General features: G+C 34.9%; 2 protein-coding genes across 2 annotated transcripts in view; both read right to left on the bottom strand.

Moving 5' to 3' along the window:
- Positions 1 to 20634, bottom strand: part of LOC306652875 (uncharacterized protein) — a gene marked incomplete at its 3' end in the record, with an annotated part of 58840 nt that overhangs the window by 505 nt on the left and 37701 nt on the right. The gene's annotated exons all lie outside the window — the stretch shown is intronic.
- LOC306652887 (uncharacterized protein) overlaps positions 10089 to 20634 on the bottom strand; it is a gene marked incomplete at its 3' end in the record, with an annotated part of 60117 nt that continues 49571 nt past the window's right edge. Inside the window, exons 3-6 of the mRNA XM_079125524.1 lie at positions 18129 to 18174; positions 13189 to 13262; positions 11895 to 12014; positions 10089 to 10133 (exon numbers count right to left, since the gene is read on the bottom strand). Coding sequence (XP_078981650.1) covers positions 10089 to 10133; positions 11895 to 12014; positions 13189 to 13262; positions 18129 to 18174 — 285 coding nt within the window. The remainder of the gene's footprint in view (positions 10134 to 11894; positions 12015 to 13188; positions 13263 to 18128; positions 18175 to 20634) is intronic.

A 20634-nucleotide genomic window follows, 5' to 3' on the forward strand; every position in this document is an offset into this window, starting at 1 on the left:
TTATGAAACTAACTCAGATTCCCATTAACAGAAGAGTGAATTTTTAAAAATGGAGATATTTGGGATTGATTTTGAGGAAATTAGTTTTTCATGATTTACCATTATATCAAAGTGAATCCACACAAAGAGTATGACATCAGTGTCCTAAAACTTTCAAAATTATAAAGGTTGTAACAGCAAAATCTCCTTATATTCATAAAGGAACTAATTTTAGTGCAAGATAGGAAACTAAGGCAGATTCCTCTCAATTGAAATACAACATCTTTAGCAAAGGAGAGACTTGGAATTTTGCAATGATATCAAGCATAATTCAAAATACTGCCATAACTTCTGGGCAGAATTAGAATGTGCATGTTGGAGCCCTTCACTTGTTATTTTATATAGGTATTTGCCCTGGGATATCAGAAAAAAAAAAAAAAACATACATTACATATTAACTTATAAGACAGATCTCTGACATAAAGTGTGGTTTTGGAGGCATTCACAAGATTAAGGTGATTATAAAAGATAAACTGAGTCAGATATTTGCTGAGAGCTCTGATCAACTAGAGCTTGGTCCTGTGGTCTGCCGAAAGATTAAAACATCATGGGCACTTTCATTGAAACATATTGCTTGCAGCTCTGTGATAGTAATTGCCAGGGAGAGATCAGAAGCCACAGCTTGTTTGCACTTCCAAGACATACAGCCAAATCTCTTCACAGAATGGTGGGTGTTCATCCTGATCATATGGTCTCAGGATAGTGGTGGTCTGGAATGAGCTGAAAATTTTATCAGAAATGTGTTGTGTCTTTTGAAAAGTTATTTGAGTAGAAGTCCACAGAACACTTACTCTTTAAAAGGGTGGTTTAGAATAAGAATATTGAGGGAGAATAGTTTTTGAAAATTCAAGGGAGAGAAGGATTAAGGAGTACTGAAGCAGTGTCATGTGATATATTTTTCTGCAGTTCCTAGAAGAAATCAGATTTGGCAAGCAGGCCATGACTGGCATGCTCCAACTGGCTGCATGGAAACCCTCAAACACATGGATTTTTTTCCACCTGCAGATCACTGACAGCAGGAGTCCATCAGTGGGACCTGTATTACCTGGCTCCATGGACCAGAATGTTTTTGGGAATATCCCACCTTAGAAAGATCAATATCTCTGTATACATGAATGATATGGAGGGTGTGTGTTTTCTTCAAATTGCAAAGATCCCTCAACATTTCCTGGGTGGGTTGGGAAACAAATAGCAGAGGAGATTAGTTTATTCATGCCACTAGCAATATATGCCTTTTGGGACTAGAGCAAATAAATAGCTGGAAAATATCTGACTATGTCTGACTACAGGAAACCCCAAAAAGTTATGTTTGTCAAGTAGGAAATCCTGGATCTTCTTTTCTATAGCACTAGTACAAGAGAAATCTCAGTTTTTTGTTGTTTATGTCATTGATTTTTTTTTGTCTGTTTTTTGTAGTGGACTTTGAAGTTATTTCATTTTTCTCATTGTTTCTTCTTTTTTTATTAAAATCTTTTTTTATTTTTACAGACTGCATTTTGATTTATTGTACACAAACAGGATACAACTTTTGATTTCTATGGTTGTACACAATGTAGATTCACATCATTCATGTAATTTTACATATACATAGGGTAAAACTGTTTCATTCTACTATACTTCCATCCCCCACCCCATTTTCTTCTACACCATCCAAAGTTCCTTCATTCTTCTCTTCCCACATCACTCCCCCTTGTTATATATTGTCATGCACTTATCAGAGAAAACATTCAGCCTTTGGTTTTGGGTTTGGCCTATTTCACTTAGCATATTTTCCAACTTCATCCATTTACTATCAAATGCCATAATTTTATTCTTCTTTATGGCTGAGTGGTATTCCATTGTGTATATATACCACAGTTTCTTTATCCATTCATCTATGGAAGGGCATCTCGGTTGATTCCACAATCTACCTATTGTGAATTGAGCTGCTATGAACATTGATGTGGCTGCTTCACTGTAGTATGCTGATTTTAAGTCCTTTGGGTATAAACCAAGGAGTGGGATAGCTGGGTAAAATGGAGGGTCCATTCCAAATTTTCTCAGGAATCTCCACATGGCTTTTCAGAGTGGCTCCACCAATTTGTAATTCCACCAGCAATGTATGAGTTTGCCTTTTCCCCCACACCCTTGCCAACACTTATTATTGCTTATGTTCTTGATAATAGGCATTCTAATTGGAGTTAGATGAAATCTTAGGGTAGTTTTAATTTGCATTTCTCTAATTACTAGGGATGATGAACACTTTTTCATGTATTTATTGATCACCTGTATATCTTCTTCTGTGAAGTGTCTGCCCAGTTCCTTAGCCTATTTATTGACTGGGTTCTTTGTATTTTTGGTGTAAAGTTTGTAAGTTCTTTATAAACAATGGAGATGAGTGCTCTGTCTGAAGTGGGTGTGGAAAAGATTTTCTCCCACTCTGTAGGCTCTCTTTTCACATTACTGATTGTTTTCTGTGCTGAGAAAAACTTTTAGTTTGAATCTTTCCCATTTATTGATTCTTGCTTTTATTTCTTGCACTCTGGGTGTCTTCTTAAGGAAATCTTGTCCAAAGCCAACGTGATGGAGATTTGAGCCTACTGCTTCTTCTATTTGGTGAAGGGTCTCAGGTTGAATTCCTAGATCCTTGAATCATTTTGAGTTGAATTTTGTAGAGGGTGAGAGATAAGTGTTTAATTTCATTTTACTGCACATGGATGTTCATTTTTCCCAGCACCATTTGTTCAAGAGGCTGTCTTTTCTCCATTGTCTACCATGAGGTTACTGTATTTTTGTGGGTATGTCTCCATGTCTTCTATCCTGTACCATTGGTCTATCTGTCTATTTTGGTACCAATACCATGCCATTTTTGTTACTATTGCTCCATAGTAGAGTTTAAGGTCTAGTATTGTGATACCTCCCGCATCATCCTTCCTGCCCAGTGTTGTTTGGATATTATGGGTCTCTTGTTCTTCCATATGAATTTCATGATTGCTTTTTCTGTTTCTATGAGAAATGTCACAGGGATTTTTTTGGAATTGTGTTAAATCTGTATAGCACCTTTGGAAGTATGGCCATTTTGATAATATTAATTGCTGAGGTCCAGCCCTAGCAGGAGTCCATGGGTTCCACACAGGTAAATGGGGTGTGGGGAGACAGCATCAGTGATGGATGGAGAATGAAAGACACAGACTCTAGTTCCCGTGCAATCATTCCCACTTTATTCTGGGGAAGGCTAGGTTTATATACATTTTTCTTCAGGCTATAATGGCAGTCTTGTGGTTAATATTAAAGAAGTTTCCAAAGCATAGGGAGAAAACAGCAACCTTACAGATTATCCTTACCTAATCACAATTGTTTTACAATTATCTATGTTAATGAGCTAATACAATGTTTATTTCCTTAATATCTAAACTCTATGTGACCTAAGACTATTCTTATTATTCTCATGGTTAAAGCAATAGACAAGTAATTTCATGTGACCAACTCTACTAGGTCTATCTGGTTAATATCTAAATTGCTGAGTTAAGGGCTATAGAAAGGCAGTGATCACAGTGGTTCTCGTGGCCAATACACTGTCTTATGTAGCTCTTTTTTTCAAGAACAGGGCATTGTGCACCAACATTTATTATAGGGGTGACCTATTCTTTGTAGGAAGGAAGGAATGTTGTGAAACCTTATTCTTTTACCCCACCACCATCGTTAGAATTTAACCAGCCTGTTGGAGACAAAGGCAGATCTATAACTATTTTCTCTAGAGGCTTTCAGGGACTCATTGCATGGTTGCAAAATTATTTTTAATTTTGTTAGTGGTAAAAAAAACCCATTGTTTTTCAGATTGTAGGTAATATTTTCTGGAATTTTTGTTGTATTCCCCTCATCCCCTTAAGCAATCTGTTCAGACTGAAATAAGTAATATATTATCAGAAAAACACAGCAGAAAACACACCATGCTCTGGAGCAAAACATCCCACAATTCCTCTTAGGATGAGCCTTTGCAATCATCCTCCAGAGGATCTTTGTCAAGCACTGGATGGAATTCCAGACACCCCAACAATTAATTCTGACTATCCAAGAACACAGGAGATCTTTCCATCTTCTAAGGTCTTCTTCAATTTCTTTCTTTAATGTTTTGTAGTTTTCATTGTACAGCTCTTTCACTTCTTTGGTTAGACAATTCCCAAGTATTTTTTTTTTTTTTTGAGGCTATTGTGAACAGAGTTGTTTTTCTCATTTCCCTTTCAGATGTTTCATCACTTATGTATAAAAATGCTTTAGATTTATGCGTGTAGATTTCATATCCTGCTATTTTTCTGAATTCATTAATGAGGTCTAGAAGTTTTCTGGAGGAGTTTTTTAGATCCTCTAAATAGAGAATCAGCAAATAGTGACAGCTTGAGTTCCTCTTTTCCTATTCATATCCCTTTAATTTCTTTAGTCTAATTCCTCTGGCTAGTATTTCAAGGATGATATTGAATAGAAGTGGTGAAAGAGGGCATCCCTGTCTTGTTCCAGTTCTTAAAGAGAATGCTTTCAGTTTTTCTTCATTAAGAATGATGTTGGCCATGGGCTTATCATAAACAGCCTTTACAATGTTGAGGTATGTTTCTACTATCTCTATTTTTTCCTACTATATCTATTTTTGAGCATGAAAGGGTGTTTTATTTTTTCAAATGCTTTTCTTCATCAATTGAAATAACAATATGATTCTTATCCTTAAGTCTATTGATAAGATGGATTACATTCATTGATTTACAAATGTTGAACCAACCTTGCATTCCCAGGATGAACCCCACTTAGTCATGGTGCACTATCTTCTTAATATGTTTTTGGATATGGTTTGCTAGCATTTTGTTAAACATTTTTGTATCTATATTTATCAAGGATATTGGTCTATAATTTTCTTTTCTTGATATGTCTTTGTCTGATTTGGGTATTAGGGTGATATTAGCTTCATAGAATGAGTTTTGTAGGGTACCCTCATTTTCTATTTCCTAGAATACTTTGAGAAGTATTGGAATGAGCTCTTCTTTGAACATCTTGCAGAACTCAGTTAAGAATCCATCTGATCCTTGGCTTTTCCTGCTTGGCAGGCTTTTGATGGCTTCTTGTATTTCACTGTTTGATATTGATTTGTTTAAATTGTGTATGTCCTACTGGTCCAGTTTGGGAGGATCATTCTTTTAGATGAGAAATTTATTTCATTTGTTTTTTTTTTTTTTTTTTTTTTGGTTACTATCCAAAAACCTTTTAAAATCTCATTTTAAATCCTTTCTTTTCTTAATTTTTATTGAATTTCCTGCTCATTTCTTTTTCTGTTTCTGTTTACTCCCATGCCTTTCATTCTCATTCCTTTTTAAAACATGTCTTAAAATTTTTAATTTTAACAAAAGTCTCATTTTGCCAGGTAAAAATTATTTTTCCTACCAAATCTCTTCATTTTGTGGTGTTCTAGAGATCATTTAAAATATACATTTTATTTACAGGTGATAAATGTTTGCTTTAGGCTGTGATCATTGTTGGATTTTATTTTATCCCCATATGGAAATGCTGATGAGTGAAATGGCCATGTAGAACATGCTCATTTTCAGATGTGATACTCAGATATAAAATTTGCCCAGGACACATCCCCATGATAAACATACACACTATCAGGAAGCACAAGTAACAGTAGAAGATAAATCTGTGCAAAGGCATGTAAATCCTCCACCCACTAACAGACCACATGAAAGAGTATGCAAAAAGACACTTTCAATGTGTCATAATTTTACAATAATTTCATTCAAGGTCTTTGATGCAACACTGAACAAATAGGTATAATAAATGTTTAATTAATTCATTTAATTCATTCATTTCTTTCAGGAAAAGAAATTTAAATAGATAATGTTTGCAAATAACAGAAAAGTACTCATTCTTAATGATTTTGATTCTGTTAACATGCACTTATGTGTCCAATTTGACCCTGTCAGCTTTCTCCAAAAAGACACTAGAATCCATGGAGAATTATACCATTAACTTTGGAAAGGATGACAGGTAATGTGACATCAATTTTTGAGACTTGAGAATGAAACTGTTTTTATATGAATGGTTTCAAGTGTCATTGCATTTATGTATGTTTCTAGTTTCAACTGCTTATCCCTAAGTCTCCAATTTATCCATAATTTAAGGATATCACAGAGAAGAAAATGCAAATATTATTTCAAAAACATCAGTGCAATTGCTTGCATAAAGTATAAAATTAATCCACCTTGGTTCCTGAAACTATTTTCATGTTCATGGCCAGTTAAATATTTTATTATTAAAATAAAATTGTGAAGTTTGGATGCCTAAAGAATATTCTATGAGGTCACTAAGTTTGTCCTAATTTACATTCTGGAAGCAAAAAAATGGGAAGAAATTGGGAATTTAGATTGACACAAGTGAATACCTGTTTCTGGCTAAATCCAGTGCCATCAAGTAACTCCTTTTCTTTCTTTGATGACATGTCCAAGAGTGACTCTGTTGAAAAATGCAGATATACTTAAAATAACCAAAATATAATGTGAATGACAATTTATCCAAATGAAAAGGAATAGTGGCTATGATCCTAAAATATTATTTTTCAAGTGATAGCTTAAAATTAAGCTTATCATGGAAAGTGAAATAAGCCAGTCCCAAAAAGCAAAAGTCCAAATATTTTCCCTTATTAAGTGGATGATGATACACAATGGGGGGTTAAGAGATGAATGGAGAAATATTGGATTATATAGAGGGAAATGAGAGGTGGGAGGGGGTGGGGGTATGAAAGATGGTGGAATGAGGCAGACATCATTATCCTATGTACATGTATAATTACATGAATGGTGTGAATCTCCATCATGTATAACCATAGAAATACACCCCATTTATATACACTAAATCAGAATGTGGTCTGTAAAAATGAAAAAAATATTTTAAATTAAAAAATAAATTAAGCACAATTTTAGGAGAATATAACTATGATTTGAAATATTTTATTACTGTATGTTTGTGTGTCTGCACATTTTATGTACTGAATGTGTATCATCGCAAGAAAAATTATTTCAACCACATATCTTCATATTTGATGACAGAGGATCTGTAAATTCCCTCATTTTCTGGCAACCTGACAGGGGTTTGTCTCTGACTCTCAAGGACGTGCAATTACAGGTATGACCCTCTGAAACCAGTACATATAGACATCATTGAGGTGTAGCTTTACTGATCCAATACTTCAGAACACCATTGGGAGACACTGTGTGTCACCATGTACAAAATCTTTAATAACTCACAGGTTGATCTGCTCAATGTGAAAGAAAATTTCTCAGAAAAAAAATTAATATCAGGGGAACAAAGGCACATCACACAGTTTACTATTTGTTCATTCAAACAATAAAATTTAAAAATCTTGGACATCATATTTGTGTCCCACATAAATGAACACATTTACACCATTGTAAATGAAATCCGTGTTGTTTTTTTCCTACATTACTTTGATTTTCTTTTTTTTTTTTCCTAACAGGAATCAGTCTTGTGAATCTTCCATGATTATGTTCCTTATTCTGGGTATAATCTGGTTGTACTTTCCCTAGGGTTTCCTCAGATATTTTCCAGGTTCCATACTGGACAATATACATAGGACCTATAAACGTTTCTTTTTCTGTCTAGTTCTTCATTTTCTGGACTTGAGGGGATCACTTTTACATCATGTTTCTCTCAAGAGTTTTATTTCTTTCCCCTCACATTTGAGTTTGTGGAAAGAGTAGGGAAGTTAAAATGTGCTAGGGATGATTCTGTTCTAGATGGAGATGAATGGAGCTTTCAAAATTGAGGTTATTAGTCAGAGACAGAAAATTCTGAGAGAATGAAAGCCTGTGCACAGAAAAGTTCTTAAATGCAATGGTTTTATCTGATGATATGGGGATTGGAAAAAGAACTTCCAGAGGATGGTGCAGGGAGAGAATGAACAAGATGCAGAGTGAGGCACAATTTTATTAAATAAGATTCATAGGACATGTAAAATATTTGGACATCCAAGTTCCAATGAGAGCTGATAGTCATATGTGCAGCATATGCCTGAAGAGCAGGATCAACCTAGATGCTACAAGCAGGTGGACATCAGGCCACAAACATGAATGGAGATGAATAATGAGAAGGCATCAGTGATCTACAACATTGATGCATGACTGGTTGAAGATAATGTTTCCAGAAATAGAGAACATAGAAAAATTTTAGTGAATGTGAAAGATTTAAATTAAGGTAAGTTTTAGGTGAATACATCTAGGGTTTGAAATTTTTTATTGTTGTGTATTTTACCCAGAGATGTGTTTCCTTGGCAAGTTCTGTAGCTATTCTTTCAAATACTATTTATTTGTATTTGAAAAAAGGGTGTCTGTAAATTCCCTAGTAGACTGGAAACCTGAGAGGAGACTGTCTCAGCCCTAAGGTAGCTACACCTACAGGTGTGTCACTCTGAACCAAGGACATACTGATATCACTGAGAAGTAATTTTACTGAAACAATAATTCAGAAGACCACTTGGGAGACACTAGGTGTCTCTACTCAAAATTTATTTGTGCTAAGAGTCAGAGGAGATGCAAGAAGACAGCATTAACTTTTTGCTAGAGATAGACATGAATGGATACTTCAGTAGTGAGGTGGTCAGCCAGTGACAAGGAATGCTGAAACCATGAAAGTTTGCACATAGAGACAGGGTTAAAATGAACAGAGGCCATTCATACAGGGAATGGTAAGGAGAATTGAGGGACGATTTAGTAGGCAGAGAGAGAGGGTTAAAAATAGAGATGAGGCAGAATTTTTATTATAAAATTACCTATAGAAGTGAAGGTACAGAGACTTCCATGTTCTAAACAGACCTGATGGTCCTATATGCATTAAAAGCATAAGACGAGGATCATCCTAAAAACTACCAGCAGGTAGACATCAAGAACATATGCATGAATGTTGATGAATAATGAGAAGGAATCAGTAATCTATGTAGTAGATGCTGGATTGATTGGAGGAAATGTTTCCAAAATACAGAGAATAGAAAACTTTCAGTGACCAGTATAGAATGAAGTCTAATTAAAGAACAAAAAAAGAATCTGGGCTACAGGAGTGTGAGACACTGCTCCTGATCATATCTCAAAGTTTCCATTTTATCATGTAAAAAAAAAATGGAGCAATTGTGAATGTTGCTTTCATTTACCATGTAGCTCCTTCTAGGGCAATATCTTTCTACTCTGAGGAAACTCATTTAGGATCTTGGTGAGCACTTTTGTGCAACTTACATATTAACAACACACATAAGAATTAAAGAGAACCCTGGGAGAGTCTCAGTGGGAGAACAACTGATTAGCATGCAAGAGGATCTCCCTCATTGTTCACCATTGAAAAGATAAACAAACAAAACATGTCAAAGAAATATGAGCAAACATTTCATTGCTCTGTCCAAGGATATTCTCGATTTATAAATTTTAGTCAAAATTTCTGGATAGACAGTTCTTCAGTAAATAAGAGATGCAATTTACAAGAAAGCAAAAAATAAATATATATGTGCTGACAAAAGCTGCAAGACTCAAATGTTCTGAATCAGAGTCAGAGACAGACGTTTTGAAAAATTTGCAGTCAAGTATCCAATGGTAAAACCAGTCTGCAATGACCATTAACACAAAGATATTGGCATATATACTAAGGGCAAGATAGAGAATGCTGGAGGGCAGAGTGATCTGTATTCAGAGGAGGAGTGAGGGACCTAGAGAAGATCAATGCCAAAGGAGTATGAAAATGTGGCAGCTGGCAACTTGAGTGAATCTTCTCAGAATCATTTAATCCATTTTATGATAAATACATTTCCTGTTTATCATTTGCCTTGTAATTACTAAGTCCAAAGTTGTGATGAGATTCCAGGGGAAGGTACACTCTTTTATTCATCTGAGACAGTTTTCTGAGCTACTCAGCTTAGATATGTGTTTAGAATAACTGCTAATACACATTTGGTTGTTTGTGTTTGTTCATACTCATGCTGGCAACTGATGCATCTACTTTTCCTGTGTCCCCTTGTCTCACCACCATCAAGTTTCTTTTTGCTCTTTTGTGTAAAGTGCATGGTCCCATATCTGTGAAAAAAAGTTTGATAATGCATAAAGAGTTCAGAAAAGCAGTCCAAAACAAAAGTGTTCTGAAATCTTGCAGAATTATCAGATATCAATAAACTCTTGTGTTTCATAGTAAATGGTAAATTCATTAAGAGTGACAGTGATGGTGTTTTAGGAATAACCTGTTTACTGGCTTCTGGTTAAAAATCAATCTGGAGTGGATTTTCATGTATTTGTTCAAGTCTCTCAGGTGATATCATTTGCTTTCTTTAGTTCCAAAGATATCTCACTAATATCCTGCTATTCTGGCATGCGAAAGACCTGGTTTTCCAGTAGCACACCAATAAAGTACTGATGGAAACAAAACAATTAATAATGATTATAAGAAGAGTACCAAAGGAAAATTAATCTTCTTTTAAACACTGAATACTTCAAAAATCCAAGTTTGCTCACCTCAATGACACATATGGAAGCCTCACACATTGTGGTGTCTGTTAGATAAGGAGGGGACAAATTAGGAGCTGTGGAATGCACTGATTCTTGCAGCCCCCATGGGTTCCAATCATCTCTACACCAGATTTGCATTTGAAAGCAGACAAGGTGAAAAGAGCTGAGGAACATTTTCTCCACTTCATCATTATTCCTGGTTCCTCTCTTATTTCCCCTCCCCTTTAGGTTTGCCAAAGAAAAATCTGAGGTGGGAGCTTGTGTCTTTGCATCTTTCATTCTTGCCACTCCTTCTTACCTGCCAAACTAACAAACAAATCTTAGTCATATACTTTTGCCATCTTATCTTCTGAGTTGCTCCCAGTCTTCAAGAGACCTGCTCAGAATGAAAGTCAGATTTATGCTTGCACTTGATGTGTTTGTGTCCTGAACTGTAGGAACCAAAAAAATGTTCTTATGTATTTCCAAAAAGGACATCCATTCTCTAGCAACAAACAGTGTTTTCTGTAGACCAGGATCAATGGAATCACCTTAGAATGTAATGGACATGTTGAGGCCAGGACCTGCTGAGTCAGAAGCTTTGGAACATGGTCCCAGAGTCGATTCCATACAGTTTTACAGTTCCAGTGTGAACTTTGCCAGCCTCCAATTTATCTATGTTAATGAGAATGCAGCTCCAAGTCCTTCCTTGGTGTTCCCTCAAATTAAATTTTTGAAGGATCTTTACAAAGTAAATTTTAGATACCTGTGGATTTGGGGGATTCCCCTGACTACTCATATATCTTTCTAATTTTCCATTTGCTGTTTCTATCATGTATTTTTTTGTCAGACAGTGGCACCATGTTGCAATCATTAGATTTTATATATTCCCACTCAGTGTTGGTCAATGAACTTAGCTTTGTAGATCAGATCTTCATGCCTCAATCCATTTCCAACTGTGAAAAACTCACTAAGGTTGAGACAGATCTATATTCCCTTTCATTCATCTTGAAAACTTGAAACTCACAAGTTCTTCCCTCAGTGTGAAAAAAAAACTGCTCCTTTCCCTTCTCATATGGGGGCTTGAATTTCCCAACCTCTCCTGAGAACCATTGATTCTTTTTCCTCTTTGACTCTGTATACTCACTGCAGTTCTCAGTCTTCCTTTCCTCTTTTTCTCTCCTTTTCCTTATTTCCAATTTACCAGAGATAAAGCATATCTTAAAGGAAATTCACCATTCTCTTCTTAGCAATACCCACATTTAAATCTGTGGCTGAAACCTAATATGTTATGCCACTCCTTACCTACTTTTTTGTTCAATAGCTAGGTAACAGACACACTCTTTGAGCATTTACTATATAGTAGTGCCCATGTTTTTGGCAATATTCTCTGCAAGGTACTTTGGATCCTATGTGGTTCTTGCCTTCTGCATGTCCACAAAAAGCACACACCTCTGCATGTTGCTCAGAGTCACTCTGGAAAACAATAATAGTTATAATTACTTTCATATAGATTTAATCATCACTCTTTGGACATCACCATTGTCATATATGTGAAATCATTAGAATTGGAAATAAGACCATTAAATTATATGCAACAATACTTTGCACAGGAGACACAAGCATATGCAGTGTTAATGAAGCTGAGCTTTCCCACTCAGTTCCTTATTTTGTGGTGTTCTTGAGATTATTTAATACATACATTTTATTTACTCATGGTAAATATTTTTCTGTGAACTATGATCATTGATTGAGTGTATTCTTTCTCCTTGCAGAGATACTGAATGAAACTAGCGTGTGTATCATGCTCATTTTCAGATATGATGCTCAGATATAAACAATGCACCAGACCCATCTCCATGACAAACCTTCATATTACAAGAACTCATGTTTAGCTGTGGAAGAGAAATCCACTGAAAGGCATGCAAGTCCTCCACTGGCTGACACATACAACATAAGAACCAGGTGGCAAAATGATACCTCCAATATTTTATAACATCCCAACAAATGCATCAAAGTACTTTAGTATAACATTGTGTAAAGAGGTAAGTTAAATATGTTTAGTAATTCTTTTGCATTCTTGAAGGGAAAGAACATAAACCTGATAGATATTTTATGTAAATTATCAGTAAAGTATGTATCCTGAATGGTTTTGGTTCTATTAACAAGAAGGTATGTGTCTGTTTTACAGCTTTTATCTTCTTTAATCAAGACACTGGAAATCATGGAATATGATTTTTTAACTATGGCAAGGATGGCAGGTCATGTGAAATTCAGTGGTGATCCTTTGGAAATGAAGATGATTTTACATGAATCTGCTCATTGGTCATTACATTTATGTATGTTTCTAGTGTCAACTGACTACTTGTCAGTCTCTAATTTATCTCTCATCATTTAAGGATGTTACACAGTTCAAAACCAAACAGTGTTCTAAAATATTGGTCCAATTTCTTGCACAAAGTTTACCATTAATTCACCTTGATTTCTAAAACTATTTTCAGATTCATGACCACTTACATGTTATACAATTAAATATGAAATTGTGATGTTGGATGCCCAAAGTGTATTAGGTTATGTTATTTGCCCTAATTTACCTCCTAAAAACAAAAGAAAGAAGATATTTGGAATTCAAAATGACATGTATGCATACCTGTTGCTGGCTAAATCCAGTGCCATGGAGTCTCTCCTCCACTTCCTCTTTTGAAATATCCAAATGTGACTCTTCTGAAACATGCACAGATTTACTTAAACTACCTTATAATATTAATGTTAAAGAAAATTTATCCAAATAAAAAGGAACAGTAAATATAATTCTAAAATTTTACTTTCCTGATGATAATTTTAAATTAAGCATGTGTTTAGGTGAATATAACCATTATTTGAAATACTTAATTGTTGGAATGTGGCCCTTTGTACTTTATGCAGGAACATGTGTATCCTATCAAGCACCATAGGAATTATTCCAAACCCCATGTCTTCATATTTAGGACAGAATGTCTGTTAATTTCCTTGTTTGCTGACAACCTGACAGGGGCTTACATCTGCCTCTCAAGGACCTGCAATTATAGGCATGCCCCTCTGAGCACAGTACATCATAGGGATGTAGTTCTACTGATCCAATACTTTAGAACATCATTGGGAGACACTAGGTGTCACCATGCCATGTATAAGACCTATAATAACTCACAGGTTGACCCACTCAAGGTGAAAGAATATTTCAGAGAAAAAAATACTCAATTTCCAGTGAAACATGAAACATCACACAGTTTACTGTCTCTTCCTTCAAATATTAAATTTTAAAAATCCATTTAACCCCATCTTTAGTGTCCCAAAAAGTAATCACATTAACATCTTTATCAATGAACTCCTTTTGCTTTTTTTATACATTTCTTTGGATTTCTTTACCTTAAATTTTAGAAGTCACTTTCTTGGAAAACTTCCATGATTAAGCCTTTTATTCCTATCAGAATCTGCTTGTTTTCAATAGGGCTATCTTAAATACTCCCAGTTATCATACTGGGTAATAAACATGAGATCTGTGAACACTCCTTTTACTTTCTACTCTATCAATTCCTGGACTTAATGGGACAAATTCTACTTCATGTTGCTGTCAACAATTTTACTAATTTCCCCTCAAATTTGAATTTGTAGTAAGAGGTAGTGGAGACAAAAGTTACCAGGAATGAAGTCTTTTCTAGATTGAGATGAATGGAGACTTCAAAAGTGAGGTTATCAGTCAGAAGCAAGAAATGCAGAGAGTATGAAAGGCTGTATATAGAAAAGTTTTTAAATGGAATGGGTTTATCTGATGATATATGAATTGGGAAGGAGAACTTACAGAGGATGGCTCAAGCAGAGAAAGGGAGCAAGATACAGAGTGAGGCAGAATTTGTATTAGGAAAGATTCATAGAAAATTTAAACCCATGTGATTATATTTGGAGAAAAGTTGTCAATCAATTTCTTGGTTGGCTAGAAACCTGAGAGAAGCCTGCCTCAACCACTCAAGTACATGTAAGTACATGTGTGCCCCTCTGAACCCAGTACATATTGACATCATTGAGGAATAAATTTTACTAGTCCAATACTTCAGTATAAAACTTGTGGAGACACTACATGTCTCTCCCCATAATTGAGTGTACGGTAAGATCCAAAGGAGAAAAATAATGTCAGTGATGCAGTCCTTTGTAGTGGTAAAGATAAATGCCCACTTCAAAGGTGAAAAAAATAGTGAGATTTTAGCCAGTGACAGAAAATGCTGAGAGCATGAAAGGCTGTACATTGAGGCCAGGTTTAAATGGAAAGTGTCTGGGAAAGTATCTCCTCACAGGGATTGGTGAGGAGAACTGGTAGAGGGCATAGCAGGCAAAGAAAGTGTTCAGAATACAGAGTAAGGCAATTTTTTTATTATGAAAGAGTCTTTGGAAAGTCAAGATGCTTGGACATCCCTGTTCTATATACAAATGATGGTCACATATGCAGTATATGCATAAAGAACCAGACCAACCTCAATGATACAAGCAGGTGGACATGAGGGGCATGTATATGAATTGTGATGTGTAATGAGAATTGGAGCAGTGCACTAGGTGTTGATTGCAGCCTGACTGGGGGAGTATTTCCAGACATACAGAGGATAGAAAATGTCCAGTGACCTGTGTTGAATGAAAGTTAATTAAAGGAACAAATAAGAAACTGGTTTACATAAATGTGAGATTCTGGTCTTAATTAGAACTCAAGGTTTCAAATGCATTGTGTAATAAAATGCAGCAACTATGAATGTTGCTTTCATTTACCATGCAGTATCTCCTATGGCAATGTCTTCCGATGTTGAGGGAACTCTTTTAGGATCCTATGAACACTTTTGTGCAATTCAAATATATACAAACCCTTGGAGAATCTGAGAGATCTGTGGTAGAACCTCAGTGGGAGAGCAAATTCTTAGCAGGCAAAAGTTTCTCATTGTTCACCATTGAGAAAACAATAAATAAAATATGTCATAGACATATGAGCAAACACTTCATTGCTAGGTGCAGGTATATTCTTGATTTACAACTCATAAATATTTCTGGAAAGAATGTTATCCAGCAACCATGGATTTATTTTATAGCAAAAGAGTTAGTTAAATCACATAGGTATTTCATAAAGTTACAAGTCTCAAATGTACTAACTCAAAATCAGGAATATTTGGTTAAATTGGCAGTTAATTTCCCATTAGTAAAATAATTTTTGCAATGACTATTAATACAAAGACATTGGTAAGTATACCAATGTCAAAATGAGAATGCTGAAGAGCACATTGATCTTTATTCAGAGGAGGAAAAAAGTTTCCTTATAAATTCAATGTCAAAGCTAAATTAAAATGTGGCAGCACATATCTCAATTGAATCCTGTCAGTCACTTAATCCATTTAATAATAAGTACATATTCTGTCCCCCATTTACCTTATAATCAATAAGTGAAAATTGTGATGAGATTCCAGGGAAAGGTACACTTATTTGCTCATCCAAGAGTGTTTTCTGAACTAATTAGCTCAAATATATGTGTTTACAATAACAACAAATATGCATCTGCATGTTTGTGTTTGTTTATACCCAAGTGAGAAAGTAGTGCATCTTCTTTTCTTCTATCCTCTGTTTTATCCAACATCAAGTTTCATTTCCATTTCTTGTGTGAAATGAGTGTTTTCATATCTATAAGAAAATGTACAAGAAAACAGAATTCATACAAGCAATCAAAAAATGCATTCTGAAGCTTGCAGAATTATCAGATATCAATAAACTATTGAGTTTCAAAGAAATTTTTATGTACTCTAAGAGTAACAGTGTTGTTATTTGAGGGATAAACTACATAAAGCATTCTGCTAAAAATAATGTGTCTAGTGTGACATAAACTTGGGAGCTTTTCAAGTATTTTCATCAGAGGGCTAGTTGACCACATTGTTTTCTACCTATATATCAGAATTTTTCTAGTAATACTATACATTCCTGACACATCCAAGGAACATGGTTTCACTGCAATGCACTAATTGATAAATACGGTAATATTAATAATATTGAAAATAGGAACAATCAAAATATTAGCTACATTTAAAAATCAAAGCTTCAGAAATGCTAGGTTGCTCATCTGAATGACTCATATTGACACCTTACCTATGTTGGTGCCTACTAGATATAAAGGGGAGAAATTTGTAGCTGCTTCTTCCAGTCCCTAGTGGTTTGAATTATCTCTGGTCCAGGAAAAGTTTCACTTAGATTTGAGACAGATAAACTGAATAGAGTTGAGTAGCATTATCTCCATTTCCTCAGTTTTCCCAAACTGCTTCAGTCCCCTATCATTTTCCTTTCTCTTTAGCTTTTAAAATGGAACTCCCAGAGTTGTGGACTTGATTCTTTCGATTTTACATTCTTCGTTTGAATTAGCTCCACTTTTCCTTGCCTGCCAACTTAGAAAATTCATCTTAGCTATGTAAATTCTTGATCTTTGTCTTTTGAGTCTTTTCCAATTCCCAAGAAATAGTCTCAGAATGAAAGAAAGATTTATGCTTGGCCTTAATCTGCTTCTGTCCTGAACTGTAGAAACTGATACCTTTTCCTTTTTATTTCCCAAAATGACATCCATTCCCTGGCTCCAAAACATGTTGTCTGTGAACCATGATCTTTGTAATCACCTTAGAATTTAATGGACATGTAGATTCAAAGACCTGCTGAGTCAGAATGAACTTTTGAACATGGTCTTGAAGGGATGATTTCTCACAGTTTCAGATTTCCAGTGTGAATTTGTCAGCTTTCAATTTGTGTAGGTTAATTTGAATGTAGCTCTCAATTCCTCCCTAGGCTGACCCCTCAAATAAAATGTAGAAGTATATGTAATCTTTCCAAAGTGAATTTTAGAAATCTTTCTGGGGAATGCTCCATAACAATTCATACTTCTATTATTCCATTTGCTGTTTCTGCACTGTTTTTGTCCTAGGTAGTAGAAACATGTTGCATATCATTAAATTGTATATATTCCTAATCATTTATGGCAAATGAACTTACTTAGCTCTTTGGGATCACTTCTTCTCTCCTCAATTTATTTCCCAACTATGACTAAACCAGGAAGTGTGAGAAAGTTTGACTCTCTCCTTCACTCATCTTTGGAACTTGAAACAAATTCTTCCCATAGTTTAAAAACTCTCCTCTTTTCCCTTCCCATATGTGGCTTGAATTTCAAACACTCCACTGAGTTTCACTGCTTTTTTTACCTTCTTCAACTCTTTGTTCTCCTTAAGATTTTCAATCTTCATTCCCTCCTTTTCTCTCCTTTTCCTTATTTCCAATTTTCCTGTGATGGAAGCATATGTCAAATGCAACTCAAAGTTCAGTTCCTTTAGCAATACCCCCAATTTAACCTGGGGCTGAAACCTAATAGTTATGCCTCCTATTTTCTTCCATTTTTCTTATGATATTTTATAGGAACTGTCTTTAAATAATTACAACATACTATTTTTTTATTATTTAAGGCACATTCACTTTAAAGTATTTTTAATCAAATATGGCTCATATATTCTACATGTCTATTTGCTCCCTTCTTTGCTCTTGGATGAAACTCACCAGATATACAGGAAGCACATACCTCTGGATGTTGCTCAGAGCCACTCTGGTAAACATAATGGCAATAATTAGATGCATATAGATTTAATCATCACTTTAGAAATCATCATGTTTCTACTTGTGAAATCATGAGAATCAGAAATTAGAAATTAAAATCATTATATTTTTTGCACCATATTTTCCAAAAAGGATACTTTCTAATACACTCCAGATGAAAATGAGTTTCTCTCTTTATCTGGCTACTGATGGGATATATCAAGATGGATGAAATAGGAAATGTGTTCCCTGATAGCAAACTCACTTAAGCAGATATATCTAAAATATCTTACATCAGTGCTTAAGTAGTCCATTTTGCACTACTCAGAAAATGTATGAACACAGTAGAAAATATATTTAAATCTCTTTTGTGAAATGTACTTGATGTTATACAGCATTCAACATTTTAAATACCAGAGGACCAAATTTTTAGAGGTAAATATGATAATTGATGTGATAAGAAAGTTTCAGTTCTGTCACTTTGTGTAAGAGTGAAACACTGCTTCACTTGCTTCATTTAAATCATTAGGGCCTTTCAAAATTTAGTGACTTTCAACAAAGTATTTACTGAGTCAAATACACATTAAAGTGTATTTAGCACAGGAATTACATGTACATTTAATTGGACATATGAGCACACTGCGTTTGAGTAAAGTATGCAACATTTTCATTGAAGAAAGAATTAGAAGGAATTCCATGGCCCAGCCACCAAGCCCAGCACTGAGACCCACCCCAGTCTGCAGTTTGGCACCCATGCCCTGCACAGTTTAGCATCTGTGCTGTGGTTGACCATCTGTAAACACATGGGTTCACTTCTGCCTGCTAACATGGATTATTCCTGATCTGGAGACCACCAGCCCTAGTGGGGCAGCACATTTCGTGGGACACCAAATTATATAGTTCCTCTCAGGCATCAGGCTACTGAAGACTAAGAGGTTTGAACTCTACAGAATAGTCTTATTGTAGATTTTTTTATGAGTAACATTATGATTATTCTAGTATAACTATTATTCCTACTCTTACTATGTTTTATTAATATATTTTTATGCTCTCTCTACTTTCCTTTTATCTGTCTGTTTCCTTGGAGACTCTCCCTTTTCCCATGCCAACAACTAATTTCTTTTAATTCCACTTTCACTATTCCTACCACATAGCACCTCTATAGACCAACTTCTTATCTCATTAATGTTATATTTTACACACCTCCCCATCTGCTTTGTCCACCATTAGAAATTGTGGTCCTTATTGCAAACCTATTGGTTATGCTGTAAACAATAATTGAGCTCATCACCTCTGTTTAATAAGACAACATGGTTAATATCTTAATAGGGACTCTTTGGGTTAAGAATGAATATTGTTTATATTGTGTGCTGCTAATATTGATCTCTCACTTCAAGGTGAGGTATTAGAAACCTACAGGGACACTATAAGTCTGTAGGGGTGAAACTGCCATGCCTTGGATTCACACTGCTAGAGGGAAAGATACATGAACAACATGAGAAAATGAGGGAAGAAAGTGTCCCAAAAAACCTAGATAGATATCAAGAGAATTCAATGATATCATGGCAGAAGATGTCAGAAAGGGGTTCAGAATGTATATAATTCAAATTATCTGGGAAACAATGAGATAACAGCAAATGCAGGCAATGAATGAACACACCAGTAAATAGTTAAAAGAGAAAATGCCGGAAGCAAAAAAATCATTTCAATAAAGAGAGATTCTGAAAAAAAAAAAAAAAAAGAAATCCTTGAAATGAAGGAAATAAAAAACTAAATTAAAAATTCAACAGAAAGCATAATTGACAGGCTAGATCACTTGCAAGACAGAACCTCAGACATTGAAGACAAAATATTCTGGAAAGCAAAGTTGACAGAGGAGAAAGATGGTAAGAAATCATAGACAGAACCTTCAGAATTATGGGATATCACAAGAAGACCAAATTTAAGAATTATTGGGATTAAGGAAGGCACAGAGATACAAATCAAATGAATAAATAATTTCTTCAATGAATTAATAACAGAAAACATTCCAAATCTGAAGAAAAAAATGGACAATCAAATATAAGAGGCTTACAGGACATCAAATGTACAAAATTACAATAGAACCACACCAAGGCTTATTATAATAAAAATTCCTAATGTACAAAATAAAAATAGAATTTTAATGGCTTCAAGAGAAAATTATCAGATTACATACAGGGTAAAAACCAACACAGGTATCAGCAGATTTCTCAACCCAGAACCTAAAAGCTAGAAGGGTCTGGAACAACATATTTCAAGTTCTGAAAGAAAATGGATGCCAACAAAGAATATTCTGCCACCAAACTAACCTTCAGATTTGAAGATAAAATAAAATTGTACCATGATAAACAAAAGCTAAAAGAATTTACAAATACAAAGCCTGCACTACAGAACATTCTCAGCAAAATATTTCATGAGGAAGAAATGAAAAACAACAATGTTAGTCAGT

Source organism: Sciurus vulgaris, assembly GCF_902686455.1.
Source record: "Sciurus vulgaris genome assembly, contig: HiC_scaffold_633_arrow_ctg1, whole genome shotgun sequence".
Taxonomy (NCBI): domain Eukaryota; kingdom Metazoa; phylum Chordata; class Mammalia; order Rodentia; family Sciuridae; genus Sciurus; species Sciurus vulgaris.